At 46.2% G+C, this 26,589-nt stretch overlaps 1 protein-coding gene across 3 annotated transcripts in view; it reads left to right on the top strand.

Moving 5' to 3' along the window:
• LOC116941278 (uncharacterized) overlaps window positions 1–23,248 on the top strand; it is a 96,234-nt gene extending 72,986 nt beyond the window's left edge. For all 3 annotated transcript variants that reach the window (XM_032952154.2, XM_076066343.1, XM_032952156.2), the window contains 6 exons: window positions 1,491–1,595; window positions 2,359–2,511; window positions 6,408–6,533; window positions 14,934–15,111; window positions 18,950–19,145; window positions 22,952–23,248. In XM_032952154.2, the coding sequence (XP_032808045.2) occupies window positions 1,491–1,595; window positions 2,359–2,511; window positions 6,408–6,533; window positions 14,934–15,111; window positions 18,950–19,145; window positions 22,952–22,976 (783 nt within the window). In that variant the 3' untranslated portion in view covers window positions 22,977–23,248. The remainder of the gene's footprint in view (window positions 1–1,490; window positions 1,596–2,358; window positions 2,512–6,407; window positions 6,534–14,933; window positions 15,112–18,949; window positions 19,146–22,951) is intronic.
• The last annotated feature ends 3,341 nt before the right edge of the window (window positions 23,249–26,589 follow it).

Raw genomic sequence — 26,589 nt, 5'->3', positions numbered from 1 at the left:
GTTATAGTTTCCATCATGTCCCGCAGCAACGCATCATGACTTTGGACGCAGTTTTGTATTTTGAACTTGTTTTTGCGACATTATTTCTGTTTAAAACAGTGTTTGTTCATGTCGCACTGGATGTTAAATACATTGTAATTAAGCAAATTCAACTGCTTAATGAATCCTAATTTAATTAAAGCTCAAATTGCCTTTGTGCGAAGTTGGAGTTACGGATGTTATTGCCAAGTCACGTGATCGTGTGTTATCCAGAAAGCAAGGCAAATGAGAACACTGGTTAAATCAATGCAACACTTTCTTTATTGACAAACAAAAAAAATCACAAGCAATTTGTGACACACAAACTGGTAATTGGAAGAAAAACTGTTTGTGAAATTGACATTGAAGTCTCATTCAGCGAGGCTGCTGTATAAACTTGATGCATGATTCCTATTTGCATGTTTAATACTCACACTAATACTATCTGGGCATAGTGGCACAGGCCTATTTATAATAAGACTACTGCTTGCATAGTGCCACACGCCTATAGCCTTTAGTGGCATCGTTGTTTGACCACTCATCTGCACGAGACACAAACACCTCCAGATCTATGACGTGGCCTGAGCAATGGGCTCAGAAGGGCGTTGACCTATCCATCTGGATGTTGGGAGTGCTCTAGACCAGCGTTGACCTATCCATATGGATGTTGGGAGTGCTCTAGACCAGCGTTGACCTATCCATCTGGATGTTGGGAGTGCTCTAGACCAGCGTTGACCTATCCATATGAATGTTGGGAGTGCTCTAGACCAGTGTTGACCTATCCATCTGGATGTTAGGAGTGCTTTAGACCAGCGTTGACCTATCCATATGGATGTTGGGAGTGCTCTAGACCAGCGTTGACCTATCCATATGGATGTTGGGAATGCTCTATACTGGCAATGTGTGGCTTTGTCCTTGGTACTGTGGTTTCCTCCCACTCAAAAACGGAATTAGAAAACTAGAAATGCTTTAAGAATTATTTTAATAACGACCTTGGTGTGCACCAGCAAAAGTCTCACCGACTCATTTTTCAGGAGGGTCCTGCATTGGGGTGACCAACTTCATCCATCATGATTTGCCTCTGTCGTGTCAGAAACCAGACTACCCAAAGAATAACTACACGTGAACGGGGATAACACTGAGAGCTCTTTGCTGAGAGATTCCAGAATCTATTGCCGCATTTACATCTCCTGGCCATGTAAAATTCACATTTAATTGGTTTAATATTTTCTCTTGCAATTTTAATAATTGTTTTGCTGATGGATTTAATCCATCGCTGCTGCTGCTGCTACCATCTCCTTGGCGACATCTCACGGGCGCCGCAGATACTCCTGGCATTCCCAGGCAGTCTCCCATCCAAGCACTAAGCAGGTTCAAAAGCCTGCTTTAGCTTGCGAGCTCGAGCACACTCGGGGTGCAGTGGTCGTGTCGTTACCCTCGCCGGGTGCTTTCCCCTCGTGTGGCTGCGCCAGGGCTGCCTGTGGAAGTTCATCGCTGAGCGCTACACGGACGAGCTGGAGGGAGAGGCCGCGCACCATTTCCTCAGCGCGGTTATGAAGCACGGCACCTCCAACAAGGTACCACAACAGCAAAGACAAAGATCCACCGTCTAGCCTTACCGGACTGTTGGGGCAAGTGCTGTTAGCGAGCAGCACCTATGAAGGCCGGCACGGCACACGAGGGCGGTGGGTGGCCAACACCGCGCCAGGCCGCCTTTGTCTCCTCATTTGAAGCTGAGTTGACCTAGGGGAGGCTAAGGACCGGTTCAGATAATCGTCAATGGTATTGGCCGTGAGTGGGAATCGAACTCGGGTCACAAGTATTTACATGCAAAAATGCAAGTAAATACTTCCAAACGCACGCACACGCATGCATGCGCACTCAATCGCCCGCAGTGGGAAACAAATCCCGGTTTGTTTTGCTGTGTCCTGTTCGTAACTGTCAAGTGGCTGGTTATGAAACAACAAAATGAGATGCACAGGACGAAGAATAAATATGCCATTTATTATCGAGGAAGGCCTCACTGAGCCTCAATGCTTAAGGGGAGGACGGCCATGCATCAGGGTGATTGACCAACGGCGCAAACGAGCGCTCAGCGTGTGGGCCGAAACCGGAGAGCCCCGGAGAGAGCCCGCAGCACGTACGAGGAGATACATCTCCAGAGCTCCGATAGCTTCAACGCGATCCATCGCCGTATCGCCACCGTCCGACCACCACGCAGCCTGGTCCCAGGCAGGGAGTCGCGCCATCGTTTTGCCGTTCCTGATGCCCGTGACTTTAACGCCTAAGCGATCGTCGCCGTGGTGTCGGTCTTGGCACCCGCGGCGGCCGTCGCCGCAGCTGTGCAGGGTTTTCGCGCTGGCGCTGAGCGGCGGTCTGGACGGAGCCGCCGTGCGCTACGCGAGTCTCCTCGCCGAGGCGGCGGGCTGCGTGGCGTGTGGCGGCGTCGTGGACTTCTACGAGCTTGCGTCTGCGCTCTACCCCTTCCTGCAGGTACGGCCGCGCGCCGCACGTCGCACGCGACGCGAGCTTCGTTCGTCCGGAGCGCGGTTGCAGTGCGGCACGGTTCGGAATTTGCGTGGCAGCGCCGAAAAGGGGCATCAGTCGGCAGCTCGAGGCACTGCACGGGAAAATGTTTTTTTTTTTAACCATTACTATTTCAACTATAAACATGTTTTTTTTTTTGTTATACCAGGTAAAGCCTACCGCTTTACTCTTTTTGTCAGGAGTGACCTGGCCACAAGTGATAGCTGAACGAAGTGGCTCATCACGTAGAAATGTACAGCAGCCAAATACTCTAGAACGCACGCTTCTGCAAGCGGGAGCGTCCGCATCATGGGGGATGTAAGGCAGGGGTTTTACGAATTTTTTAAAGATGCGACCGGGATGACGTCGCACGTACGGCTCCGGCGCTGCATCACGAGCTGCGTCACTTTAAGATGTTTTTCTTGTTCGTGTTTTTTTGGTTTTTTGTTTGTTGCGGTTGCACCCGATTCAAGAGCCGAATGGCTCACAGGGCTATACCAAAATAAAGAAACTGAAGTAAAAAAAAAACTGAAACGGAGGGCAGTGAAGCAAAGTCAATTGTTGTCCACCACTTCTTTATCCCCACGTCCATGGTCCCCACGTTCATTTGGTCGAATAAACCCCACGATCCTCATGGCATGGAGGAGGCCCTCTTCCAGCAGGAATGACAGAGGGCTGTACACACACACATACACACAATGCAGCCACGTGTGTGCCGTTTATTGGAAGCATTGTTACGGCGCAATGCATTGCTTTGTATGTGAATCATTTTGTATGACATCATCATTTCGGTTTACCGAAGGTTTTTGTTCACATGGCTTCTGGACGTATGACATATATTTGTTTAAGTTCATTCATCTGCACGCTGAACTGATTTATGTTCCGGTCACAATGTAAAAATACTCTTGTCACGCATTGACCTGACTCCCGAACTGCATTGTGGACATGTGCACGTGTGCTCACGTGTACAGTGCCTTTGTCAATCCACTGCTGGATGAAGGTCTCATTCTGTGTTGCTCATGTGCCGTTCTTTAAACCGTGTGACTGCATGCCGCTGATGTTAGCCATGGTTTGGGAATTGAACTCCGGTGCCCACGGTCGTAAGCATCGCAAAGCGAACGCGGCAACGCTCGGTCGGTCGCCCCGTCGTTTGTCGGCGGAACAAAGCGCAGCGCGAGGCGCTCCGCTGACTCCGTCTCCTGAAATAGGAATTCCGCATCCTGTTAATTGTGCGGACGCAGATCTCATCGTTAAAATTGCGAAGCCCGCAGTCCCTGCGGCCACACCAAGGCATGGCAAACAGAAACTGTTCCTCAATTATCGCGAGCGGTGGAGCGGCGCTTGTTTACGCCAACTACTGGTGAGCCTGAGCTGACACGGAGTCTTCACATCACCTGCGCATTGGTGCCAGACCAATTTGATTTAGAAAATTTGCACCAGTTTTTTTTTCGCCCTTTTTTTTCCTCCTCTCTCCCCCCCCCCCCCCCCCCCTTAACACTTCTTGGCGTCGGCTCCGACTCCGTTCGTAGTCTCTCCGCGTACGACCGCGATGCGGCGCGCCTCATCGAGTGGCCGTGTCTGCGAGAGAAAGACAACAGGGTGCCAAGTAGATCCACTGGTGGAAAGCCTCTACGCGTGTCATTTGGGTAGAGGTTATTTTTTATTGATAAAAATACTTCACGCCAATCGGTGTGGGTTGGTGAAGGGCGTAACCCAGCGATCGCTCCATATTTGACTTTAGCTGTGGCTGGGTATCAAACTCAGGTCACCGCGTTCATGCCAAAGCGTGCCACCTCATTAATATTTATTACGAGAGGTTAACTGCTCAGACAAACTACTCGGAGAAAATGTAATTTCGGTGGTGTAAGGATGCGTCTAATAATCGATTGACATCGATTCTTTGAGCTCGCAATATTCGTACATGCTGTGTGGAATGGGTTCAACATGACCCGCACACTCAATGGAGGCCGCTGATTCCGCGAACCGTGCTTTTAAAAGGTAGAACGGGGCCTTGGATCGGATGGCGACAACCGAATCGCAGCGATCCAGCACATAGGCGGTCTGTTTCGGACGGCCACCAAACTTCGTGAGTCACGTGTCGATACTTTTTTTCACGTGGACACAGAAAACGTAACAAAAGCTGATGAGTGCGCTCGTAAGCCAGCTGGGATGAACGAGTGAACGAGCGAAGGGGTTGCGTCCCTTCACCGCGGGGGTGATCATTATCTGTCCGCCGAGCCGTTGTCACGCACTCACCCTCACCTGTGTGTACACTGCCCCGTGCTGTGCGTGCTCTCTTTGGTACGAGCTTGTTGTGCCAGCACAGCTACGTGTCAGCTGTGCTTTTGTGTGTACAGGGATACAATGCTAAATTGGCGTTCCGCATTTTGTCAATATCACTCGGCCATAGTTATATTTTGCGTTTCTCACGTGGTGTATTTTAATCAATGCAGCTGCTATTCACTCTATGATGCTTGCAGCCAGCTGTTTTATCGTGACATCCATTGCGTCGTCGTTATTGCTGTAGCTAGGCTTTACGCGGGAGGCGCGCGTTCGAAGCCTCGTGCGTTGTTTCCAACAGCGGAGTTAAAATCTGGGAGCCGCGAATGTCGGTCCGTAAATCGGTCGTTAAAATGTTTTCGTAGAGAGAGAATTAACAGAGTGAGCTTAATGTTGTCTCTGTTACGTGTGTAAGCACACACTGATCAATGCGGGTGCACCGTTGCATCGATTCTTCAATTTATTTGTTTAATCAAGTGAGAACTCTAAGAGACCAGGCTAAGTTTCATTTGCAAGAGTGACCTCTGTCACACAACTTACGAAGGCAAAAACATCAATTAAATCGATCTTTACACTTTACCACGCGTTATTTGAACCGTGCATAGGACAAATGTATTATTTTTACTTATGTACTTTGTACGTAACCAGATCGTGTGACCCCTGATACTACTTCTACTAGAGGCTGCTACATCCACCACCATTTAAATATATGTAACATAAAACACCTGAATTGTGAGAAATCATCAAATTACCAAGGGTTGTGCAATGCTATACCAGTGTTTGTCACGTGGTAATCAAACTGAAACGCGTTCATTCTGAGAATTGAGGATTTACCAGATTAAGTGAACAAACTAATTTAGTACAACCATCATCAACCCGCCACGCTTGAGAAGCCGGGTTGAGCATGGGTGGCTGAAACGCGCATGCAAGCCCAGCATCTCGGCAGGGCCGGCTCGTTTATATTTAGCCACAACCTAAGATCCAGTAATCGAAAAACAAAAATCTGTAACAAAAGAATAAAACAACATGTGTATGCATGTACCGTTGAACTTCTCTCCCGCCGTACGTAGCCAACCGTGCTCAGCAGAGGTGCGGGTCAAACATATGGCCAAGGCCGTTTGGTAGTTCAATTGCCAATTGGGTTAAGTGACGGCGCGCTATTTTGCGCAACTATAGCAGGTATTTACGCACGCACAACGGACGGACGCTCGTTGCCATGCCAGTCGTGGCCAATTGCCCGAGCGGTGAAGCCGACTGCAACGCCGCTTTAAACCGCTCGCAAAGAAGTATCGGTGGAGCGCCGCCTTCGTTCGCAAATCTCTAACGAACGAGAGGGGGGCACGGCGTTACAAGAGCGTGTGCCGACGCTCGCTCAGCAGGAGGAGGATGTGGAATCGCTGGCGATGGGGAGGGAGGGCGGAGTGTGGGGGGTACGTGTTACGCAGCGGTACGTGTGTGACCGTGCATTGCAAGTGTACTACGTTCGCGATGTGGAAATGAATGAAAGAATGAGTGGGGCGCGATGGACGGATGGACGTTCCGTGAGCGTGCGTCCGCCGTTATTCCCGCCGACCCTCCCGCAGGAGGAGGATTTGGACGAGCTGGTGATGGGATTTGTCGCGTTCAGCGAAAACTCCTTCTCCGAGCGGCTTGTGCTGGAGTTCCTGCTGCAGCGCGTCATTGGGAACGCGGATCCAGCCTTCGCGGAGGTAGCGCTCGCAAACCCAAACCAACACCGCCTTTGCAGACACGGGGCATGGCCGCGACATCGTGTTTCACGATGCGATGCGCGGATATCGACTTTGGCGATACGACTACGACCGGGACGTCGGTTCCCGTGGATGAATTGTTTCAATGTGCCGCACGTAAAATCATCCGCACGAGAATGGTTTATTTCTGAGTTCCTCGAACTGGTATGCACGTTATATGCGATGTATACGTATGGACTAAGGCACTGAATACAACTGTAGCTGTGAGATGTAAAAAAAAAATACGAAAAGTATATATTTTTTTAAAATAGAATCGTGATAATCCATAAAAAATCTGGATGTGTGAATCCATTCCTGCCTAATCAAATAGGCACCAAGGCAATCTAAATATGGGAATTATACATTAGGGTCGCCCGTCCCAAGGCCTTAATCCAGCAGTGGATAGATCATGGCTGATGATGATGATGATGACATAAGGGTAATTTATAACTGTGGAGGTGCAGCGGTGGTGCAGTGGTTACCGCAATGCACTACGAACTCGGAGACCCGATTTCGATTTACGGCCACGGCTAACATCAGTGGCGAGTGGCATACGCATGGGTCCAGGGTCCCCCCTTTTCTGGACCACACTGAGCAGTATGGTGAAGTATGGTAAAAAAAACCCGATAACTGATATGGCGTTGGGAAGGTCTTCATCCAGCATTGGAATGACAACGGGCTGTGAACGTTGTAATTGTTATTTAGAGTACTTTACCTCGTAAGCAAATTACAGTTTGTGCACCTTGTGCGGTGCTGCGTTGATTGACAGATGACCAAAGTGCAATGTCCTACAGCAGTCAAGCCGTGCAAGAGCAGCTGAGAGAGTTCACATCGGATCATCGTGCGAGCATGAATTTGGGGGCGAAATAGGTCAACGCTGCAATGTAGCACGGCTGGTTTGGCAGCAGTGATTCCCACTCACAATCGTCTCAGTTGAATTCCGAGCCAGAGATCACTCCCGGCCGAACTTGAAATTCCATCGATTGAGATATTAATGCGAAACCCTTTTGTATGGGTCAGCAGAACGCGGGTGCAGATGTGGTTCTTTACGCATAGTGCTCGTCCCACCTGGGGTAGCAAATGTCCACCGTGGTAAGTGTCCACTATGGGCATGACACTTTGTACGTTTTCATACTGTCAGTTTTATACTTGCTGTTTATTTTCATAATCCGCGGACTTTTCATATCACGTTATTTGGCTAGTAAAAAAACAATATTCTCTATCAAACACATTTTTAAAAAAACGTTCTCTGTTATAAAGCTACCACGGGGACCTTGTTATCATAGATAATTGTGAAGATAACACGTGACTTAAAGCGAATTAATATTATTGGGTCTTTTGGTAAGGTCACGTAGATAAGTTAAAAGAAAATCATCAAAAATAACAGAAAACTATGACGTTCCGATGGCAACGCTATAACATACTGATCGCAACGCTATAACATACCGATAGCAATGCTATAACATACCGATCGCAACGCTATAACATACCTGATCGCAACGCTATAACATACCGATCGCAACGCTATAACATACTGATCGCAACGCTACAACATACTGATCTCAATGCTATAACATACCGATCGCAACGCTATAACATACCTGATCGCAACGCTAATACATACTGATCGCAACGCTATAACATACCTGATCGCAACGCTATAACATAGTGATCGCAACGCTATAACATACTGATCGCAACGCTATAACATACCGATCGCAACGCTATAACATACCGATCGCAACGCTATAACATACTGATCGCAACGCTATAATATACTGATCGCAACGCTATAACATACTGATCGCAACGCTATAACATACTGATCGCAACGCTATAACATACCTGATCGCAACGCTATAACATACCTGATCGCAACGCTATAACATACCTGATCGCAACGCTATAACATACTGATCGCAACGCTATAACATACTGATCGCAACGCTATAACATACCTGATCGCAACGATATAACATACTGATCACAACGCTATAACATACCTGATCGCAACGCTATAACATACTGATCGCAACGCTATAACATACTGATCGCAACGCTATAACATACTGATCACAACGCTATAACATACTGATCGCAACGCTATAACATACTGATCGCAATGCTATAACATACCTGATCGCAACGCTATAGCATACCTGATCGCAACGCTATAACATACCTGATCGCAATGCTATAACATACCTGATCGCAACGCTATAACATACTGATCGCAACGCTATAACATACTGATCGCAACGCTATAACATACCTGATCGCAACGCTATAACATACTGATCGCAACGCTATAACATACCTGATCGCAACGCTATAACATACCTGATCGCAACGCTATAACATACCTGATCGCAACGCTATAACATACCTGATCACAACGCTATAACATACTGATCGCAACGCTATAACATACTGATCGCAACGCTATAACATAACGATCGCAACGCTATAACATACTGATCGCAACGCTATAACATACCGATCGCAACGCTATAACATACCTGATCGCAATGCTATAACATACTGATCGCAACACTATAACATACTGATCGCAACGCTATAACATACTGATCGCAACACTATAACATACTGATCGCAACACTATAACATACTGATCGCAACACTATAACATACTGATCGCAACGCTATAACATACTGATCGCAACGCTATAACATACCTGATCGCAACGCTATAACATAGTGATCGCTACGCTATAACATACTGATCGCAACGCTATAACATACTGATCGCAACGCTATAACATACTGATCGCAACGCTATAACATAGTGATCGCTACGCTATAACATACTGATCGCAACGCTATAACATACTGATCGCAACGCTATAACTTACCTGATCGCAACGCTATAACATAGTGATCGCAACGCTATAACATACTGATCGCAACGCTATAACATACCTGATCGCAACGCTATAACATACCGATCGCAACGCTATAACATACCGATCGCAACGCTATAACTTACTGATCGCAATGCTATAACATACTGATCGCAACGCTATAACATACCGATCACAACGCTATAACATACTGATCGCAACGCTATAACATACCGATCGCAACGCTATAACATACCGATCGCAACGCTATAACTTACTGATCGCAACGCTATAACATACTGATCGCAACGCTATAACATACTGATCGCAACGCTATAACATACCTGATCGCAATGCTATAACATACTGATCGCAACGCTATAACATACCTGATCGCAACGCTATAACATACCTGATCGCAACGCTATAACATACTGATCGCAACGCTATAACATACTGATCGCAACGCTATAACATACCTGATCGCAACGCTATAACATACTGATCGCAACGCTATAACATACTGATCGCAACGCTATAACATACTGATCGCAACGCTATAACATACTGATCGCAACGCTATAACATACTGATCGCAACGCTATAACATAGTGATCGCAACGCTATAACATACCTGATCGCAACGCTATAACATACTGATCGCAACGCTATAACATACTGATCGCAACGCTATAACATACTGATCGCAACGCTATAACATACTGATCGCAACGCTATAACATACTGATCGCAACGCTATAACATACTGATCGCAACGCTACAACATACCGATCGCAACGCTATAACATACCGATCGCAACCAGGGGCGGAGCCAGGGGGGTGACAGGGGTGACATTCTGCGTTATAATTGTACGACACTCAGTCTGGCGGACTCCGTGCAACTGCATTGTCCAGAGTGTGTCGCCAACCGATGGCGTCTAGTTCAACAGCCTGACTCTCTAATCATTCTTGAAATTAATATTTGTTGAATGTCACCCCGGCCTGAAATCCTGCCTCCGCCCCTGATCGCAACGCTATAACATACTGATCGCAACGCTTGCGTTTGCGTTGCGATCGAAACATCGTTGTTTTCTGTTATTATTGATCATTTTCTTTGAACATATCTACGTGACTTTACCGAAAGATTCATTAATAACATAGAACATGGTTCTAGAGAATACTAGTTCGTATTTGCCACCCCATGGGGTACCCATAAGGCACTTCTGGGCAAATGGCTCAAGGACCGTGCAGTGAATGAGCTTAGAGCTTTGTCTACTGCGCCAAACTAAATGGCTTATGACTGTTTACATCATCCAGGCCGGGCCACAGACAACCTTGTATGTATGTCATCAAGTGTTCAAAATCAGTCAAACCTTTCATTGTAATTACACTATTCTCGATATTGACTCTGCCGAAAAGACACTACGCTTTTGATATCAGTTGGCGCCTTGTGGACACATTGTGTAAACAGCGGAACAATAAACCACCGCGCCAGGGACAAAATAATACGCGGGTGTTAGTTACGGTGTAAAGACAGAAGGCTTAATATTAATCACGCGTGACACTTTACTAAACACACAGGAGATCGGCGGATGAAAAACTAAATAAGGGGGAGCAGCTGGAAATGCTACCTTTCTTAAATGTTTACGTAACAAGACCAAGGTTTATGTGTTCCTGGTCTGAGAATATATAACGACACTCCGCTGTTGTTGAGCCGGTTGCGTTTGCCCAGGATACTCGCGTAAATTATTTGACACAATGGCATAAGTTTTGGTTTGTTTAGAACTCAAGATGATAACAATTTAACAGACTGAACGAATAAATAAAGAGCCCCACAGAACCAGACGTTGTAATCTTCGGCCTAACGTATTTCTAATTGCCATGCTTTGTCATATCTCATTACGAGCACGTTGTTTTGTATACCGGGGTTTGACGGTGGTGGTGGTGGGGAATTTCCAAAACATTTATTGAATTTGATAATAGGGTTTTCCCCTTTTTTCTGGCAACAAAACAGGTGTTAAGATTTCGATTTAAAGCTTTCGTGACTGCAAGGATTAATATTATTGGTTCTCCTTCGTTGGTTATTTCGGTAAAGTCACGTAGAATGAGAATAATATAATAAATTGATAAAATAAAATAACACAATAAAATTCTCACGACGGTAAAGTCACGTAGAAGGGAAATAATAAAATAATACAAATAAAACAAACGTCGTGAGAATTTTATTGTTTTATTTGTATCATTGTATTATTTCCCTTCTACGTGACTTTACCGTAAGAACCAAGAATATAGGTGTTAAGATGTTAAAACACCAAACTGAAACCTTTTACAAGGAATCATGGCTGTATTAACCATAAAGTTTGTGGTCAGAATGCAAACAAAATAAACTCTGATAATATATGCATTTTCTTTGAAACTGATTGGCCCACACCAGAGACAGCCAAAAGGTCGAACACTGTTTGAGACGAGGCTCAAAAGAAAGCTGTCTCTGGTGTGGACCAATCAGTTTCAAGGACAATGCATATATTATCAGAGTTTTTTTGTTTGCATTCTCACCGCAAGCATTGTGGTTAATGCAGACATGATTCCTTGTAAAAGGTTTCAGTTTGGTGTTTTAACATCGTAACACCTGTTTTTTTGCCAGAAAAAAAGGGGAAAAACCAATTATCATATTTTGGTACTGGCAAAGGAGGTCCCATTTATTGAATTGTCAGCCAAACGTTGCAAACGTGGAGAGTAATTGTTATAACGTCACGAAGCATTTTTGGTTGAAACGTGTGTCTGCTTCACGCAGAGCTCCTTTCTGCGAATGACCACGCTTGTTGCATATTAATAGTCGTGACATTTCTCACGTCACAAGCAGCGGCGTGGTGGTTAGCGCATGGACGCAATCAACCTTTCCACCTGAATTCCAATTCCAGGCCTGGAATAACATCAGCGTCGGGTGATACCTAACAGTATAGGACCCCTTTCGATTTAAAGCTTTCGTGACTGCAATGATTCATCTTCTTTGGTTCTTTCGGTAAAGTCACGTAGAATGAGAATAAAATAATAAATTTATAAAATAAATTGATAAAAAAAAATTGATAAAATAATTGATAAAATAAAATTATTATTGTGTTATTTTATTTTATCAATTTATTATTTTATTCTCATTCTACGTGACTTTACCGAAAGAACCAAAGAAGAGTATAGGACCCCCCCTCTGCCCCCCCCCCACCCCACTTCACCAACCTGAACTGACCGGCGTGGTGAAGTATGGGTGAAATGATTCCCACAGCAGACACGGACACGGTGTGGGTGGCCTTCAGCCAGTAGTGGATTGACGTAGCACCGTGAATTACATTGCATTATAATAATTTTTCCTACTCAAATGAGCATTGAGGTTGTGCTCAGATCTTTTTTTTTTACCATCCCTGAGCCAGTCGTGTAAATTCCGCATTGCTATGGCGGGGCCAGTGGATCCATAGGACGGCCCACTGTTGACTTCCCGACACAGTGGTTGTCATTGTATCAACCGGGGAGCAATGATGGGTTGAGTCAACCGGCGAAGCAGGGTTTGCACCGTGCATCGCACCACATGGCGTATCGCGTCCACGCCGCACGGACAGCGGCGTTGGCCAGGATGATGTCGGCAATCGCACGGCGTCTGCGTGGCCGTCACTCGGAGTATTGTGTGGTTAACAGGCAACAGTTTGAAAGCGATCTCTTAAAGACGATACGGTTTGAAATTTGCAGGGAAGCCCCCCCCCCCCCCGCCCCACCGCTATTGTTGTGTCACACCGTATGATTGCTTTGTTATTTATCGTGGCCAATTTGTGTTTGTTTCGTTTGAATCAGTACAGTGGCTCTTACGTTTCAAAGCCGCCCCCTTTTCTCCGTATCCTCTTCTCTGTTATGAACACCACAAAACGATGAAATCCAAAACCGCGCGTTTACGTTTATTTGACCCGAAATTAGTTTTTCACCTGTTTAATAAGTGCGGCAACAGAATAAATATTACATTGTCCCCTCCCATTCGTTCTCCGCCACCTTATAATTCGAGCGAGTGCGACAATATAATACCCTGCCGTAACGCACGACCAACAAACATCCCAACACCTGTGAGTCGCTGGGTTGCTTTTACGCGCAGCTGGATTTTACCCGTCCCGTGTTTCTCATTTCTGTTCGGTGCCGTAACTATTATTTTTTTTATTGTTATTATTATTGAATCGAGCTCTGCGGTGCATTTTCTGCTCGTACAGCCTGTAGTTGAGCACGGCGTTGAGTAGCTCGCTTCACGCCACGATACAATTACTTGTCGCTACATAACGTCATGATATATTTACAACATATTATGTATGGTATGTTGAACTTCTTTCGCACCGTACGTAGCCAACTGTGCGAATCGGAGGTGTAGGAACATATTACTAAACATATCATTCTATTTTCGGCCTCCTGACGTTTGATGATACTCAGCAAAGCTAACCACTGCCCCCCTCTTCCTTGCCAAGTGCGTGATGATTTTGCACCCAAATACTTGCAGCATCGACGATCCAGGAACCCCTTGACAATTCTGTGTTCACTCATTGCAGAAAGTGCCTTCAGACTTGAGCAATTGGCGAGCACAATATGATTGCATAATGCACGCTGATTACCATATGAATAACCCAAGCAGCAATGTATATCCATTGTCATTCATATGCATTCACTAATCCTCCCCCCCCCCCCCATTCGCATGTGAAGGGCTCACAAGGGACGTCATCACATTTATCCCTCTATTTATGAAACGAAATAGGAGGATTTCTCCACAAATCTGGCTGTCTGCCTGATGATCCTTGTGGTAATTACTGGCGAAACGTCGTACTCAGATTGTAAATGTTGTGGTTTTGCTCCCTAACACACCGGCGTGCTGTACTAGTGACGAATTGGCCACGTTCTGTTTACTTGACAAACCTTACTAATTGGCTGTGTCGGGTGGTGGCGGGTTTAACGACACATTTACGCGACCTGACCCAAAGAAACCTATATTATGGATGATGTTGGTCGCGAAAGCCTACATGTTAATTTGACAATGTGATTGTGTTTATAATTGGACTTCATTGCAGATCAGTGCGCCTGCTCGCTCTTGGGGTTTAAGATGAACACTTCCCTCCAAAACGTCTTATTGTGCTCGTGCGTTGCTTCAGATGCTTCCGTGTGCAAACAGCATCCTGCGTCACGACGCCAGACAGGACCCCCAGACCTGGCGATGCACACATGAGTGGAAGGGAAAAAGGAGTAAAGGGGAAGACAAAAACAACTAAGTGGATAGATGCAGCGGTAGAATGCCTAGAAAAGAGAGGCTTGAGACTGAATGAAGCCGTAATACGGATAAAGAAAGAGGACAAAGGGAGACATTTGCTTGGAGCCGTCATCACTAATGAGCTGCTGTAAGGGACGGATGATTGCTTTAATTGCGTCGATGTAGTTGATTTAATCTGTGCGACCTGTCGCCCGTCTGTGTGTGAGCGCCTCCCAGTGGGAGTCCAGGCTTGCGGTGCATGCTGGGAAGGGGGTGGGTCACATGACGGTGGCGGAGCTGGCAGGTGCCCTGGAGGGCTCCCCATTGGCCGGCGGGGAAGAGCTGTGGCGACACCTGATGCAGCAGACGGCCGCCCGGCTGCACAGCGGGAACATCCCCCTGCAGAACGTGGCTCGTATCCTGGCCGCAGATTATAATCACGTGCACACACACACACGCGCAAACGGTAACCTTGATATTCTTATCCCCATCGGTTGTCATCGTCACTGTCATCATTATAATAACCGTAATCATCACTATTATGAGAATCGTCATTACAATAAACACCGTCGTTATTTCCCTGCAATTTTCACTATTGCCACCGTCATTGTAATTAATAAAGACCATCACTGTAATCATCGCCATCGTCACCGTCATCTTCATCCCCACTGGGGTGACAAAATGAAAAGTACCTGGGGCATGGTGCGCAGACATTGGTGCTCGGGAGACACATGTGTCCGTGTCGTGTGTCTTGCTCAAGCCCACTTACCATCACCGATATATATGGATGTATGTTCAACTTCTTTCACACAGTGCATAGCCAACTGTGCTAATCAGAGGTGCGGGGGAAGGGCAACAAACTAGTCCACGCGTTTCTCTTTCTGCCTCTCGGTGTATTTAAACTATAAAAAAAATATTTTACCAGGTAAGGCCCACTGAGCTATATAGTTCTCTTTCAAATGATAGCTCAACAAAGTGGCTTATCACGTGGAAATGTATCGCAGTCAAATTCTCTAAACGCGTGTTGTTTCTACATGTGGAGGGAATAACCTGAGGACCCGGAGAAAAATCTACGCTACGATGGGGAGAACTTGGAAACTCCAAATATACAGCAGGCGTCAGGGCTGGGATCAAACCTGCAACCTCATGTATACCGGTTGAGGTAGTTAACATCTCACCACCATGGCGCCCACAGCATGTATCTCTGCGTGCCTTTTTTCGCGATTAGCACGGTTGGCTATGTCTGGTGCAAAAGACGTTCAACATACGTACGCTTTGTTCTCTCTCCTATGTCGAGTTGTACCATGTGCTCTGATCCATATTTAATAGGTTTGCTGTATGCACTGATTGAAACCTTTCTCTCTCGAGCACATTGCTATGCCATAATTCGTGATCAGATTCAGATTCTCAAAAGCAAAACACGCTGGTGGACGTTTCTCTACCAGCTTTATTCCAATTTCTAAACAATTCATAAATATGCCACCAACACTTAACTGCCTTTTTTATATTCTTGGTTCTTTCGGTAAAGTCACGTAGAAGGGAAACAATAAAATAATAAAAATTTAAAACAATCAATTATCACGACGTTTCGACTGCAACACAAGCAATCATCATCAGGTATGAAAACCACAGCAAGAAAATTTGAAAAAAGTGGCTGTTTTTTTAACGTTAGCACCACGGAGAGCGATTTGGCAGTTATTCAAATGGACGAGTCCATCTATGTTCGGAAAAGAGGATGGGGGAGACGAAAATAATGGATGCGGTCTGAAAGCCACCGTAAGCGTGAACAATCAATGAAGACCCGAAATGGTTTATCAAATCCTTCCAATGATTGCTAAGGCAGAATCCATCTTCTCGGTTGAAATTGTCTCTGTGCTTGTATATGGGGATAGCCTCATGGACGAATCTTTCATGGTAGCCAGATGGCTTGCAAAGAACCTCTGTGTTGGAGAAGTCAATGTCATGTGAGCCTACTGAATTATAACAGTGATCTGAAAGGTTATTTCGCAGCAGAGTTCGCGAATGGCCGGACTGCGCGAGCGCGCTTTTGAGTTTGACGGCAGAGCAATGGACACGGTTTAAGCGCGAGGTCTATAAACAGGTCGACACCAATATAACGTTTGCTTTATTTTGAAGCCCCAAATATACGTGGTAATGATCTAATCGAAGGCGCGCGCGTTTGAAATTAACCGATGAGTGCATTGAAAAACAAAAATAACAAGTGTGAGCTTTCATACACCTTTAATTTCCTTCCCGGAATGTTTTTTGACCGCCGCTCGGCGCAAGTTAGACAGCAAACGCGCTCTGTCGCGGCTATTTGTTTCGTGGTTTATTGCCTCGGCCGGTGTATGTATTTTTTTATGTATTGCTTTTTACATATTTTGCACGCCAGTTGCAAAAGCGGGCCTTCGAATCCGCACGGATGTAATCGTTAGGCCGCCGCCTGAGAGGAGGTGCGAAAATGGTGACAAAACCCTCCGTTTGCGAGAGGAGGTGCGAAGAGCTGCTACGCCGCGATGCGCAGCGTCCGTCCCGGCAGAAGTAAACAGCAAAGAAAAAAAGGGGCTCCGGCATGAAAGCGCACCGCGCATCATTATCGTAGCAAATTAAACGGCGCGCGTATTTTTCCCTCGCAGAGCGCAAGTTCTGCAGCACGCAGCGAAGCAAGTAAGACAGCACGTCCAGACTAATTTTAGACAACAATTGATACAACAATGGAAACATCCAAGCGTCAACTTTTTCTTGTCAATGGTATAACAACAGGTATAAATCGGAGGAGCTGTCGAAAAGTTTTGAGACTAAAACTCGTCAGCCTAGTGAGGCCAAGCAGCTTTCTGGTTTTCTTTTTTTATGATGATGAAAGGTAAGGAAATAAGTGGGCACGTATATTTTCAACATCCTGCTCTCTCAAGACGGTTTGACAGCGTCATGCTGGTGCTAATGAGGTAGTATTGAGCATTTACGAAGCTAAACTTGTTTTTTTATTTCACCAGGAAAGGCCCACTGAGCTATATATATGAGTGTGGCCTGCTTGTTTTCATAATGACTATATCATCAAACCTGAGATGGTTCACATTTTATTTGTTTATGTTTGTTTCCTTTCTTTTTTCTCTCCAATCACATTCTAATATCATGTTATGATGTCGCTGTGAAAAACACCTTTGGCAAAGGAGCATCTCCAGGTCCGACTCCCCTTCCAATGTGCTGCGTCGTTACTTAAACATGTTTATTTATTTTGTATTTAGGCTATTAATTTGCTTTGTGAGGTCAGGGAAGGCTTCCCACCACATCAAACGCCTTTTCAATGTCGACAAAGACTCCCCATAATCGCATTTTAATTCACTATTAGTCTTTTCCAGAATACGATTTATAGTATTGGTGTGTGTCCAAAGGTAGATTAACCTTTCCTAAACCCAGCATAATCGTGTGGGTGGTTAACCCAAAATATGCCCATTATTTTGTTCCGAATGATCTTCTTGGGCAATTTACATGCGTGCGCAGTAAGTGGCTAAAAAAGATAAGGGTGCAGCCCTGAAAGTACTTGGCTAGCAGAATGGCCTCCGCTACAGAGAGAGATTTAGAGAGCCCCTCTCAAGGGTATTTGGCCTACTCTTCCACGACTGGCCAGACGTCTTGGAAGAGGTGGGAGTGCCCACACTTCACCTTACTACTGTTCCGCCGGGACATTAAACGGTCGACATTGCAAGTACAATGTGCGACCGAAACGAAACTTTTTATTTTACCAGGTAAGGCCCACTGAGCTGTATAGCTCTTTTTCAGAAGCGACCTGGCCAACGAACTGGCTTATCATGTGGAAATGTATAGCAGCCAAATACTCTTAAACGCATGTTTCTTAACCTTCACTGCAACCGGCACGCACCCCTTTGCTTCTCAGAAAGGGCATTTCGCAACCACTGCTCTGAACGCATGTTGATTCTAAATGTGGAGGGAAAAACCGGAAGACCCGGAGAAAAATCCATGCTACCACAGGGAGACATGCAAACTCCAAATATACAGGCGTCAGAGCCGGGATCAAACCCACAACCTCCTGTAAACCAGCAGAGGTAGTTAACATCTCACCACCGTGGCGCCCTGTTATTACACGAGGACACGGATTCGATGCGACTGGGCCTCTCGTTCACCGACGATTCTTGTCGTCGAGAACCTTCGACAGCGCCGCCGTCGCGAACTTTCTTTTTGCTGTCGCGCTCCGTAGCCTCGGCAAGGGTGTTCCCTTGACAAGCATTCGCCAGAAATCATGACGTATCTCTCCCTGCTGAAAGAAATCCCGACGCTGAGAGGGAGGTTTAAGCAGGAACACCCTGGTGTCGGGGTGGAGGCGGAGAGGACGGTGGAAGGTGAAGAGGCGTCCCTGTTTTCCTTGGAACAAGACAGGGGTCATCCTATGACCTATTCTCGTCTTCGGCGTATCGGGCTTCACCTGGCCAGGTCAGCGCAAATGTATGACACCGCACGAGTTGCATTTTGCTGGGTGCTGTCACAGATATGTGTCCGCGTCGGTGGCGCAGCCGTGAAGTGTACAGGCGGTGCAACCGCACTGGGGGGAGGGGGGCATGTGTGGGCATGGGCCAGAGGAGGGCCCAGGTGGGGGACTACGAAGGGAAAAGAACATTGGGCAAGGGACCCCGCGCCAGCCATGCTATGCTGCTGATTAATACAATAATTTACAACCCTTTTGTTAGTCCACTGCTGGATGGAGGCCTCCTGATCAGTGCCAGATGAAGCTAGTGCGGGGCCTGTAGCATCTGTTATAAAGGGGCCCTATATGCAAAAAAAACATAAATATTAAACCACACACTTTTTTTTTACTTGCATAGTAGAGTAATTGTATTTTTTTCATTTGATATGCAGCCAGATAATACGACAAATCGCTAACCTTAAACAACCAGTCGTTCATAGAAGTTGAAGGCGGTATAGTACTATAGTAATAGAGCAAGTGCAGAATCACTGAACCGGAAATGATAGCTTGAAAGCATTTAGCGTGGGGCCCTTGAAAGTGCGGGGCCCGTAGCCACATATGTAGCTACTTTTGCTACTGGGATAATCCGGCACTGCTCCTGATGCCGTTTCATCAGGATTGTTTAGCCAGACTTCACCATGCTGGTTCATGCGAGTTTGTCAAGTCGGAGGAGGTTGGCCCGGCCGGACTGCTTCAGATATCACTCTCCACCGATATTAGCTGTGGCCGGGAACTCACATTCCGCCACGACCATCCGTCTCGCGGCTGCACTGATCTCACCGCTTCATCTCCAGGGTGGTTGTCCACCTCCATCTTTTGGCTTGCCAGTCTGCCACCAGTCGTTTCCAATCGGCCATCATTGCATCTGGCGACGCGTCCTGCCCATTTACATTTCTTGGCAATGTAAATATAGTTGTTGCCGTTTGTAACCTTAACAGCCATCACAGGCTTGCCTTTGGGGATTTACACCAAGGTTTACATGCAATGTGTTGGGATAAGTGGTACATTGCATTTCATTCTGTCCCTAAGTCCACCACTTCGCCAGCGCGTAACGTTTGACAGGTTGGTCACTTAATAAATGGCGAATAATTGGGGGATTACAAAAAAAAACAAATGGCGAATGCCTCGAGGAGTTAATAAACAATTGTGTCTGCTCCGTCAGCCAATCGTGTAACGCGATACTGCTCAAGCCTCTCGTAATCGGGGCTCCGATGTGCACGAGAGTGGCTCCTCGTCGTTGCCAGTGCCGCGACCAACAGAGCGACCTTTTGTGAGCCTCCAAACTTTTTGGGGGAAATGCCTCGGCAGCAGCTCAGAGGGCAAGGCGTGGTGACAAAGAGTTCAGTATGCTCACGTAACGTCTGTTGCCATCCATGAAAGTAGCTCCATTAGAGAGGAATTTGAATCAAATGATTAAGTCTTACGTATGATTAGGGCCGGATTAAAAATTAAAATAAACTATAATTTTTTTTCCGAGGTAAAGCCCACTGAGCTATACAGCCCTTTTTAAGACGTGACCTGGCCACAAATGATAGCTCAACGAAGTGGCTTATTGTGTGGAAATTTATAGCAGCCAAATACGGTAAACGCACGTTTCTAAATGTGGAAGGAAAAACCGGAGGACCCGGAGAAAAATCCACGTGCCCACTGAGAGAACATAAGGTTATGAGTGCCCAAAGGCTAATAGGAAGTAAGGGCATATGTATGTAGTACATATTGCAAACAAAAATGATGAAGTCATCAAAGATATTTATTTACTTTCCTATGTAAAATTGACAAAGGCATTCGACTCAAGCTAAATTCATGAAACGTAAATCACTCGCCGCACTCTTAAAACAAATGCAGTTGTTTTTTTCTTAGCTCTAGCTGTGGCACACGTCATGAATGCTGTCATCGTAATTCAAAGACAAAGAATGTTCCGATGGCCACGCTACCATCGCTCATTGTGGAATGGAGACACTTTTGCAGGGTCTATAAAATACGAGGGCCTAAGGCTTATAAGCCTATGGGTTAATCCGGCCATGCCTATGACCTAATCACCTGGTATGCACCCAATAGATCACATTCGATCTCGGAAGCTAAGCAGATATTGAGCCTGCATAGTGCTTGGTTGTGCGACCACGACGTACCCAAAAATGTTATCGTAGGGCTTGCAGGGCTATGTGCTGGGCCGTGTGGAAAAAACAAATCCATCGTTCTGCTGTACTTCTATGCTCCCACGTCTCTTCCCTCCTGTTTCCACAAACCCGCAAATGACCAGCGTGGGGGAAGTATGGTCAAACAAACCCCCCCCCTCCCCCCTACTATCAGAAAGTTGGGGGGGGGCATCATCCAGCAGTGGATTGCCAAAATATGACTGCGCATGTTACGTGTACAATAAGTAGTCTTTACCTGTTGTTGTTGTTGTTTATAGTCCTCAACATTGCTGGAAGTTAACCAGGGAGGTCTCAGCCAGGCCATCACGTTGACATTATAAATACCGTAATTACCGCACCAATTTTGATAACCGACTTCCCAGATGGCAGTTGTGTAACTCAAGCCTCCAGGCTCCGACTGTGGGGGGGGGGGGGGGACTACTGTTACAGATATACCTTCGCATTCCACATCTGCCAAAAACGCAACGGAACGGACCAGATTAATCGAAACCCGTTGGAAACGTGGAGAGGGCTGCATTGTGCGCTTCAAAGTCATAACCTCGACCATTATTACCTTGCAATAATCTGACCTTAATGAGCCCTGCCAATTATCTCATCGTGTACGGTGACGTTTTATGAAGAAAATTACACTTCTCGGCGGGTTTTTTTCTCTCCCCCATTTCTTCTAAAAAACATTTCCCCTTCTTCTCCTGTGCAAGTATGCGCCTGTGTGCTGGGTGCGGGCGAGCCATTAACGGAGCCATTAGCCTGATTTATTACGGCCCTGAGGGCGAATCTCGCTAAGTGCCCATCTCCAGCCTAACAAAGCAATAAAACCCAGTGAGTTCGGGTCACACCTGTTGCTTGGTTAAAAGCTTGATTTTTTTGTATGCGTCATGATTATCATCGTTATCATAAGCCGTGATCTATCCACTGCTGGTTGAAAGCAATTTCCATTTCTCTCCGTTCAGCGATATAACAAAGGCAAATATGCCCCCCCCCCCCACCATATAGTCTTAACAGACGGTTAGCGAGCACCTATTAAAGCCGGTACGGCACACGAAGAGGTGGTTTAGCTAACACCGCAATCCACCTAGCATCTGCCCACTAGCCGGTTTCGTCGCTCAATCTCCACGATGGATATCCTCTTTGGGGCGCGTTCCTCCTCCCTTGGCTGCGACTCCATCGTTAGTCTCGATCACCGGCTCATGTCCCCTATCGCGACCACCTGTCACGCCTTACCAAACCCAACGTATTTTTTTTACAGTGAAAATGATGTCTCGGAACCCTCCTGCGTATATTCTCTTAAACCACGTGTTCCTCTTTCTGTCTCGGTGTAATTCCAACCCTGCGTCTCCCCACGCCGTCTGTGTGAACTTTTCATGCAAGTGATTTTAAAAAGGCGTTGCACGTACGAAGTGGGTTTGACTATGATTGTATGATTGCCCATGCAAAATATAATAAAAACAAAAAAAATATGCTTCGTTATTTACGCGAGAAAGCTTATTTGCACAATTTTCTTTTAAAATTTTGGTCCAATTTTCTGCATTGATGTCTTTGTGTTTTTTGCATCTCTCTCTTATTCACTGCCCCTGCCCCCCTAACCCCCTCCCTTGGTTCCCCACCCTAATCCTAATCAGGCAAAGGGAAGCTATCCAGACGTAGGAGGATTACCGAACGAATGGCTGAACCGAACGCACGTGCGTAAGGGTGTACGTTTTTTTGCAAAATGACGTTCGGTAGAAGAGAAAATAAATACATTACGGAGATGCAAATAATAACAACGATCGCGTTTTCGCCTTGTAACGTGCCAGGAAGTTTGTCTGTAAACACACATTCTATCAAGTGATGGATCTGGGAAGGTGGGTGTTTACATTTACCGTGCAGAGGAAAATACATAATTTTGATTAATTAATAAAGATTTCAAGATATTTGAAGACGTTTTGTTCGCCTGTGTGTGTGCGAGCGCGTGTGTGTGTGTGTCCTTGCAGCCACGCGCACGCACGCAAACATGCGCTCACGTATACAGTCGCTTTTGTAATTATCTCCCAAAACGTCAGACTCTCCCCCCCCCCCACAACGTTTTTTGGGTGAACACAGTTCGTTAGCCCGACCCACCCACCCACCCCGCTCAAACTCCACGCGCTCCCGTTTCGCTTCAGCCTCGTGAACTTATCCGAGTTGTAACCGTAAACGCGTACACGCGGGCAAGCTATTTAACGATCGGGTGGCTCGGCCATCGAGTGTGCAGGCGGTGCAACTGCGCTGGAGCTCCACAAGTTGCAGGGCCCCAGGCACTGGACTATGGATAAAGGGGGAAAGTTTATTTGGGGGGGGGAGGGGGGCTGCCCATTTCATACCTTGCACCAGGGCCTTTGCCAACCACGCTAATGGCAGCTCCTTGCACGTGGTGGTGGTGGAGTTGCCTAATTTGTACTTTGGGTGATGAGTGTCATTGCTGTGTCATCGTTATAGCATTCTCAGGATGTTTTGCTAAAAATAGGGTCGGAGATGACAAACGTGACCCTGTTCCTCTTTGCCTTAGTAGCGATTCGGATAAGCAGTCATGCATGGGATGACACTGGCCTATTTGCTCTTTCTGTAAAGCCCTGCCGAACTATGTAGCATTTTGTTCGTGCCAGTAAAAGTGGCGTGATTTATGACTGCATTTGTCGAGCAGAATATTACCACAAAACAAGCGGCCACCGCCACATCACAATGCGACGTTACGTGACTGCGTGCAAACAGCCGTTTTTGCCAAACGAAAACTAATTAACATCGATGGAAAGGACACAATTTTATTTTGTTTCCAAACAAACACGCTGTGTGTGTGTGTGGATGTCATATTTGCTGTTTTCAGGGCCGTCTAAGACTGAAGAGGATTGCAGGCACAGGCTGTCACCGCTCTGAGTAGATACCTTTAGGTTCAAGTCAGCCCGGGGACGTTTATGGACATTAAACTGTCAGCCTTTTGAAGGATGCATTTTAATAAACGCGCACAAAAAAGACACGTGGAGAAAACCTGCTAATCTCGTCTTTTCAAATATACAAAAATAATCGCCTCTCTTGCTTAAGAAGCAAGCGTTTGCCCCCTGTGGCCAAGTTGTCCGTGTGATTAACACGAGGCATTTACAAGCCTTCGTGGGTTCGCTGACAAACGAACCCCAGGTGCGAGCGATTTGTCCAGTCTTAATCCTGCGCAGACTCTCCCGCTCACTCTTTCTTGGGAGGGGATTTGGGGAAGGGGGACGAGTAGGGGGTCTCTTCTGTACTCGGTAATCAGCACCAGCGACTTTTACATCGATTCCTCTCGTCCCTAACCGTAGCATGGGTGAGCGGTCGCACAGTGGTTTAGCACGATTGGCTTCGCGCGAAATAAGTTAAGCATACATTCATTATCCACTGCGTTGTAAACCCAGCTCCCCGAGTTTGCCTGCTGTGGTTAAAATCAGTGGCGAGTGGAACCTGCCACGGGTCATAGAATAAACCCGTGGCAGTCACCGAATTCCCTAATAATATTGTGCGCTGTTATTTCTGTGTGTGTGGGTTATGTCGGTTTTATAGTGCGAGCAGATTTTAATTAAACATGAAAATCAAAATTGTCATGAACATTTAACATTAAAACAGGACATTTTGCAATCACTCCAGGAAATTATTATGTAAACAAATGTTTGAATTATTATTTTGCATTAATGTGGCCGGGTGCTTCAAAGGTCAGAGGCACTGAGTTGGCACTACTAAAGCCCTTGGTTATAATCCAGGTTTCAGCCACCAAGATTAAACTGAGTCCCCCAATGTAGTAAATGCACGCTCTCAGCCCAGCTACCAAGTGACTGCACACACACATACAAAAAATACCCCCATCAAACTAAATTAGATTTTTCACGCGAGCAAAATTACATCTCTGAGAATTAAAAAAATATTGCTTTGTCTGTCACATGACAAACACATATTTGCAGCAGGGCATGTGGGGACATGTGCTCCCTAGCTTGTGGATACAACCAAAAATGTCACTTGGTGGAATTTCAGAAGTAAGTCTGTAATATATTCTTCCATGGGCCACTCTCTTAGACGACTCAGCGTGAGAGTTTCGCGCGGATACTTTGTCACGCGACTCGACACCAATAGCACAATTAGAAGAAAAACATTGGGAGGAAAATTTTTAAAAAGATCAAATTGAGAATTTTAATTGCGGGCCAATATAGAGCGTTATTAATTTCCAGGGATAATTTATGTTATGTTTGCCGTTTTGAAAACGGAGTTCAATGAGTATGAAGAACGGTGTCCACAGGGCACGATAACTTTTCGCGACAAACCTTCAGATCTCTACGAAGCGCACTCCCCACTTTTCAAAGAGGCCGTATTGCAGGAAGGGAATTAAAACAAAATGCTGTTCAGAAGAAGGGAAAAAAAGTGCTGGCACTTTAATTAAACACATCGCCACTTAAAGCTATGTGTTGAAACCAGAAGGGAATGGGTATTAATCACCTGGCAGTTTGAAAAAAGCCCTCTTGAGGAAGCAGTCCGGCCGTCTGGCTGGCAGAAAGATGTACGTGACGCACACACTCGGCCTTCATTTGAGCAGAGACCGAACGGGGCATAATGGGCGTTCCGAAGCCGTCTCTTGTCAAAATGGTTTTAATTATGTCATTTGGACGTTAATTCCAGCAATCCTGACTGACGGATGGAGGTGTCTCGTCTTGTGCAAGGTGTTTCCGCTGTGTGTGCTAACGCCCAGCGAGAACTGCCGAACCTCCCCCCTCCTCCTCCTCCTCCCCGTGTCCGCTCACTCTCCACTCCTTTCTCCACCCCCATTCTTGCAGGCACCAGATGCCATCAACACCCGCTTGTTGTTTAAAAGTAGTGTAAATTAAGTATGAATCATGGTGGCATGCACGCACGCACACGCTTGTATTGCGCTTGCGTTGATTTTACCATAGCCAGGCGCTTGGTTTGGTGCGTGAAACCTGATTGTTTTTTTTTGTGTTTTCGCTAGCCACGAGGCAAGTGTTCAATTGCTTCGATTCGTCGGTTAAAAATCGATCGTTGAGTTCAATGCGTACAACATGAAAATGCATTTCTTGCAATTCATTAACCTTTTCTGCAGATGATTTGCGAACGTTGCTTTTATGCCAACGGAGCAATTGGAAATGAAACAAAACGATCCAAACGAAATGGTACAAAGCAAGACGAAAGATGATAGATGATCGAAATGAATCACATGACACTGAATCGTGCACGATACTTAAAAAAAATGTGCTGGAGGAGCGAATGCCCA

This window comes from Petromyzon marinus, chromosome 11 (genome assembly GCF_048934315.1).
Source record: "Petromyzon marinus isolate PM22_M1 ecotype Great Lakes invasive population chromosome 11, UKy_Petmar_22M1.pri1.0, whole genome shotgun sequence".
Classification (NCBI taxonomy): Eukaryota; Metazoa; Chordata; class Hyperoartia; order Petromyzontiformes; family Petromyzontidae; genus Petromyzon; species Petromyzon marinus.
This window is presented reverse-complemented; position numbering and strand designations above follow the sequence as displayed.